Consider the following 7090-nt stretch of genomic DNA (forward strand, 5'->3'; position numbering starts at 1 on the left):
AAAGTGACTTAATATTGAGGGTAAGAAAATGGGGATTCGTGAGGGACAAAGCCCTAGTAGAACCCGTTTACGAGACAAAGCCCCGTGGGAACCCAACACCGAATTTTCATAGGTCAAGGCCCAGTAACGAAAAAGTGCTTGTTGGTGTCCCCACAAACTATAGGCCAAGGCACATAACAGAAAATTGGTTAATGTTGCCTCGCCGCCTGGTACCATGGTTACAACAAATATTGATCAATCGACCGAATGATGAAAGGATGGTCACAATTAATGAATGGATGTCACCCCAAGGGAAATGTATATTTATATGATGAAAGGAAAAGTATATAATGAGAGAAAAGGTTTAAGTATATGCATGTTAATGATAAACCTATTTTATTAAAAGTATTTTTCACTGTTTCTCATGTGGTTGTTTACTTATTACTTGTTATTATGGTTAAGGCTTGTTGAGTCAATAGACTCACCGGATATGAATTATGAAGGTGATGATATTTCTGTTGAGACAGGAGGGTTGGATGATTGAAGTAGCTACACTGATGGTGCACTAACACGATGACCTTGCTAGTTTCCGCACAGTTATTGATTTTATAGTACTTTAAAGATTTTCATGACTTTATGCGTATGAGAGGTTTTTGAGATGATTTATGACGTTCAAATTACTTTTGAAAAATACTAGTTTTAGTTTGGTTGGATGTTTACAATTTTATGACTTTTATAGCAGTCACTGAGTTTTGAGTAAAATAGATTGTGAGTTTATTTTAATGGTGCAAAAATATATATATATGTTGTTCGGCCGAAGCCTTAGTATTTTTTTTAAAAAAAATTCTAGTATGTTTTAAAGAAAAATGAGTTAGAAATGTTTCATTTTGAATGTCGAAACTAAAAATTTTAAACTTTTACTGAATCTTGAGTTCGAGAAAACGGTACTCCAACAAAATCAATGCTCAAAATTCAAACCAAACAAGCATAGGTTTAACAGCTCAAACCAAACCATGACTAGAGGGTTTACACAAATTATTCAGCCAACCAATGGCTCTATTTAAGATGTCAATTAAGAGTCTGTCCATCGATTCCTTATATAATCCTAGAGTAAGTCTTTTATGAGACGGTCTCGCAAATATTTATATGCGAGACGGATCAATCCTACCGATATTCACAATAAAAAGTAATACCCTTTGTATAAAAAGTAATACTTCTTCATGAATAATCCAAATGAGAGATTCGTCTCACAAAATACGTTCCGTAAAATCGTCGCACACAAGTTTTTATCATAATCGTAACGTAGGACAAATTAATACACAGCCAACTATTTTCCTTCAGCTAGTAATATACATGGAACATAAATTTCTCGTTCACCCACTAATTAACCCGGCCATGATATATATCCAAACAATTTTTGTTTTGAATATACATATCTGACTTATATTTTCCATCAATTAATCTCCCCGTGCAACTAAATATATAAACACGGCTACCCACCTAAATGGAATCTTGTATACCACATACCACGTTTTCATTCGTCCTTTAATACAAGTCAATGAGAGCAATTTGCCGACCACATAGCATAACGAAAACTCCAATGGCAATATTAAATAATGAAAGAAAGATTGAATGAATCACGGCAGGGAATATTTAGATCAAGTTGCAACAACTTGAACCCTACCTATATATATATATATATTATATATATATATATACTATTTGATTAAATTTGAAATCTTATAGTAACAAACTTTGGTGTTATGGTCTGTTTTAATAATTATATATATTAATAAAATGTTAAATTTTTAATGGAAGTTATATGTAGTTCAGCGAATAGAGTCATAGTTTTTTGGGGTTTATGTTATAGGTTCAATTCTCACTGAAATCATTTTTTATTCTTTAATTTTTCAATTAATTTTTAATTTATATATCAAAATTACAGTGTAGTCTCTCGCTATTTCTTATAGCTATATCATTAAGTATGAGACACTTAAATTAACTAACTTTTGATGTCATAATTTGTTTTAATAATTATATATATTAATAAAATATTAAATTTTTAATGCAAATCATATGTAGCTTAGCATATAGAGTCTTGCTTTTTTAAGCATCAAGTTGTAGGTTCAATTCCTACTTTTCTTTTTTTTTTTTCCTTTCTTTTTTCTATTTATTTTTCAAAATTAAAATATAGTCTCTCACTATTTCTTATAATTACGTTTTGATCATCATTTAAATAAACCAAATGACTTATAAAAAATATTATACAAGCATGCAACGTGTGCGTCGGTGTACTAGTATATATTAAGTTTGAGATACTTAAAGTAACTAACTTTTGGTACTTTCATGATCCGTTTTAATAATTATATATACTAATAAATTTTTAAAATTTTTGTGCAAGCCTCATGTAGTTCAGCGGATAGAGTTTTTGTTTTTTAAGCATCAAAGAATATGTAATATTCCTACTTGAATCTTTTTCTATTTATTATTTTTATTTATTTTTAAAATTCATATATCAAAATTACAGTGTAATCTCTCACTATTTCTTATAATTATTTTTGATCATCATTTAAATATAAACAAATGTATTTATAAAAAATATCATACAAACATCGATGCACTAGTACTGTTCGTTATAGTTTTCTTTTTCCTTTCAAAGGAAAATTAACTATTTCATTAAATCAATTTATTTCATAAATGTCAATTTTGTATGATAATAAATGATATTGACAAAATCTAATTGGTTGAAAATGATAAATTCATATATATTAATTTGGACTATAAAATGTTATTTGGATAAATTTATTTAAGTGAAGACATTTGATTTAACAATAATATATTTTCAAAATGTAATGTATATTGAGTGATTTTGAAACCATGACAATTGTTAGTAAAATTATCCAAAACAAATGAGAATAAATCTAAAATTCATTCAAATTTAAATCATCTTCATAAGTCAAATACCTCGATCTGAACATACTTTAATTTCATTAATTTACAACATATGTTTTTTCCAAAAAAATTATTTAATTTATTTTATCTATCATGGCTATTTGTCTTTCTTTATCCATTCATTTTACTAGCTCCCTTTAATTTAAAAATTGTTATATGTATAGAAATTACAAAACTATCTCAATAAATAATTTGTTTAAAAGAGTATTTGAATAATTTCGAAATTAAATAGTAACCTTATATTGTACAAGCGGAAAATCAGTCAGCCTTTGTTTTATTTATGAATTTTTTTTACTATATCGTGCATTTCAAATATTTTTTATATGATATATATTATGCAAAATAAATATATCTTAAATATTTTTATTAATTTTGATTCAATTTTTGTTGTGTTTTGAGTTTTAATTTAAATTATTTATATTTTATTGCTTTAAGATAATGAACTTGTGTATTTGATAAACATTATTTTGTAAAAAAATCATCAGTGAACTTGATTTTACATAACTCGTGATATGTATGTCTCATATAGTATCTATACTTACTATATTACGATATACGAAGGGTTTAAAATGACTAATTTTTGGATCATTGTGTAATTTTTTATAAACCAAAAATATCTTATAAAATTACAAAAATATTTAATCTTTATTTAAACAAAAAATATCATAAAAATATTTTTTAATAATTTTTTTTATTATGGGAAGTGTTATTTGATGTGTTTTAGAGGAAAAAATCGTTTAATGACACATATATATTATCTAGCAATATATAATATATATTAATGTATATAATTTGATTTGTATTTAAATAAAAATCAAAATGTAATTATAAAAAATAGTGAAAGACTACACGGTAATTTTGATATATTAATTTAAAAAATAAATAGAAAAATGAGGGGAAAAAAGAGCAAATTGAGAATTGAACCTACAATTTGATGTCTAACAAATAAAAACTTTATCCACTAAGCTACACGTGACTTACATTAAAATTTCAACACTTTAATTATTAAAACAACTTATAACACCAAAAATTAGTTAATCTAAAAATCTCAAACTTAATATTATAATAATATAGATATACAGCTTGGTAAAAGTATTCAAAGACATTCTTCCCTCAAAATAAGGGAATTTAGTTGAATTAGCTTGTAGAGGAAAGCCCACTAAATTTCCTTTTTTTCTAAAGGTTGATATAAGATTATTTAGGTGGGAAAGCCCATTTCAAACGCATTGCTAGGTATATAGTAACTCCCAGTTGCAGTTCATTGACCATGGATTGCTTACATTTGAGGACAAAAAGAGCACGCTTGAGAAACTTCAAGTTGTGGGAGACGTCGCCCCTCACGTTTTTCTACTATAAAATGGTTTACCGGGCAGGAAGATTTTATAAGAACCAGTCACCAGAGATCGTACTAGGCCTTGAAGAAGTGGTGGAAATGGCCTTAAAAACCCTTGCTTTGATTAACATTTTGGTTGTTGGTTGTGTTGTGCCAATGGTTCAAGGACAACTTCTTGGACTACTTGGTTTGCTTAGGATCCAAGGAACTTTGTACTGCACTGCTAATGGCAACATAGGAGTTAATGGCACAACCACACCTGTTTTCCCCAGTACGTTAAATGTTTGCTTATTCATGGTTTCAACTTTCAAGATTTTCCCACAAAAATATCATGATTGTATACAACGTTTAATTTAGTTGATGTTTTCGTTAAAGCCGGCCTCTCCCATGTTAAAATTGTGTCTCATACCAGTCATGAGAAAATTATAATTTTGGTCATATATGTTACTTTTTTGTGATTTTGGTCTTATTTGTTACCAAATTTCAGTTTCAGTCTCGTATCTTTTGATATTTGGTAATTTTAGTCTTTTTAATCGGGTGTATCGTCAACGTCATATCAGCGCCATATAAGAAAAAATAACTAAAAATTAACAAAAAAAAACCAAGATAGAGGACTAAGACTTAAAACTTGACAAATAGATCTGGGCAAAAATTACGAAGAGACAAACATACAGAACCAAAAATGTAATTTTCTCTGATGTGTTTTTCCACGATGCATGCATGAGGTTCATTATCATCGACATATTAAATTTGTATGCGAACAATATATGATCTATATTTGTGTAATTTTTTCCTACCAATTTTTATTTGAATATCTATCGTAAAATTATGAACATTATGGAAAGTTTCTAACATGACTTGAATATTCATCATCGGTGCAGATGCTTTGGTGCAATTGCAATGTGGTGGAAATGTGGTTTCCACAGCTACGACGAATCGCTCTGGGATATTCTCTATACTGTTAGACCCGCTGAACTTTGTCCTTTCCACCCTTCTTTCTGGCTGCAAGCTCGTCGTTAACACGCCATTGGCATCTTGCAATACAAATTTACCATCCATTGGATCGTTGCAATCAACCTTACAGTTCATTGGCAATGCGCTTTTCGGGCTGTTGAACGTAGGAAATATCATCCCTTCTGGTTTTCAGTTCAACGCTAATTTGAACTAAGTGCTCATGATGCTGTAGTATACTAAACATATGGTGAATTGATCTATCTCATCTTTAAGTTTATCCTTAAATAAGTGAAATCACAACTGCTGTGTTCAGGTTACCTATTATGATGTTATGGTGCAAAATATATTAAGAATGAAATATATGCAAAATGTTGGTTTTATAATGTATTTGTATTATGTTAATGAATGTTGACGAATTAATTAGTGTTTTCCAGGACAAATAGTTTTTTGTCAAGTGATTTGCTCAATTTTGGTTTTGGTACACTAATTTTTATTTTTCTGCTATTTCAGTTCAATGCTGATGTGACACTAGAAAATGCTGACGTATTATTGAAAAATTGTTGATTTATCATATGTCATATGAGCAATTGGACCTACAATGCCCTGTGCCCGGAGCCGATGTCACCTGTGTTATTAACAAATAAACTTTGAAAAAAGAATAAGCTTCGTAGCATAAAATTTATCCAAACCAGTTCATCTCGTAAAATAAAGTTAAGCTTTACAATGAAAAATAACCTTTGTTCTGGAGATAACAATGTTCTTCGTTGATCCGATACCGATCATAAATGGAAAGGAATCAAGTTTTCACAACCCAAATGCTCAAATAATAGTGATATATTTGTTGCAATTTTGAAAGAACAAGTCTCTGGCTCTTTCTTGCTTTTTTTTTTTTTTTATTTTGGGATAGTAATGATTATATTAATTAATCCCTCATCTTTATCCAAAGTTAATAGTAGTGGAAGATGGGTAGTTAGAAAACTACTCCCTCTAAAATTCAAATTTAACATTTGAATTCTATTTGGTTCGGGTCGGGTCAGCCCTCATGGGCGACCCATTACCATTAACCCATCACAATCATATATCACCAATTTCATACAAGCAAATGGATCGTGTGATCAGCGAGTAGGGATGTAGCCGAGCCGAGCCGAGCCGAACTCTTGAATGTTTGAGCTTGGTTCGTTTATAATCGAGCCGAGCTCGAGCTTTATTTAACGAATATATGTATGGCTCACGAGCTTATTCAAGCCTTTATCGAGCCTAAACAAACTTAATAAATATGAATTATACATTTAAATTTTCATTAAATTAACTAAAAAGTAAATTATATATTTAAAGAAAAATATATTATTTTTATTAAAATTGTAAATTTATTATAATAAATAAATTTAATAGAATTTTCTATATATTTCATAAATAATATGCAAAATCAATAAATCAAATATCAAAACTATTATTTTTCATCTAAAAGATTACTCATGAACTTACCAACGAACATGTTCACGAGCTAACGAGCCGAATACTGTAAAGCTTGAGTTTGGTTTGTTTATCTTAACGAGCCTAATTAAATGAGCTCAAACGAGCTTTTATCGAATCGAGGTTCGAATACCTCACGAACGGTTTGGTTCGTTTACATCCCTACCAGCGAGCATATTTAATAAGAGCTCAGAGTTATACACCGGTTAAGGATATATATAGCAGCTCAATTCAAAACATATTTATGAGGACATTCTACTCGTTATACCTCATATTTATTTTATTACACTAATCAAGGTATCTCTTGTCCCAAAATAAAATTAAAAGAGCATATTTGATTCAAAATTATTTATATCTGTATGTATTCACAATTATCTTCTAACAATTAAGGTAAACATA

The 7090-nt window shown here is 29.1% G+C and overlaps 1 protein-coding gene across 1 annotated transcript; it reads left to right on the plus strand.

The window, feature by feature from the left end:
- The first annotated feature begins 4313 nt into the window (after positions 1–4313).
- LOC142518673 (phylloplanin-like) lies at positions 4314–5646 on the plus strand. Its single transcript, XM_075621471.1, has 2 exons — positions 4314–4535; positions 5146–5646. The coding sequence occupies exons 1-2, from the start codon at positions 4364–4366 to the stop codon at positions 5430–5432; spliced, it is 459 nt and encodes a 152-aa protein (XP_075477586.1). The 5' UTR covers positions 4314–4363; the 3' UTR covers positions 5433–5646.
- Positions 5647–7090: the final 1444 nt, after the last annotated feature.

Source organism: Primulina tabacum, chromosome 11 (genome assembly GCF_025594145.1).
Source record: "Primulina tabacum isolate GXHZ01 chromosome 11, ASM2559414v2, whole genome shotgun sequence".
Classification (NCBI taxonomy): domain Eukaryota; kingdom Viridiplantae; phylum Streptophyta; class Magnoliopsida; order Lamiales; family Gesneriaceae; genus Primulina; species Primulina tabacum.

Coding starts and splice junctions, on each gene's coding strand:
- LOC142518673 (XM_075621471.1), top strand. CDS start 4,364: ATGGCCTTAAAAACCCTTGCTTTGATTAACATTTTGGTTGTTGGTTGT. Junction 4,536..5,145: donor AACCACACCTGTTTTCCCCA/GTACGTTAAATG, acceptor TCATCGGTGCAG/ATGCTTTGGTGCAATTGCAA.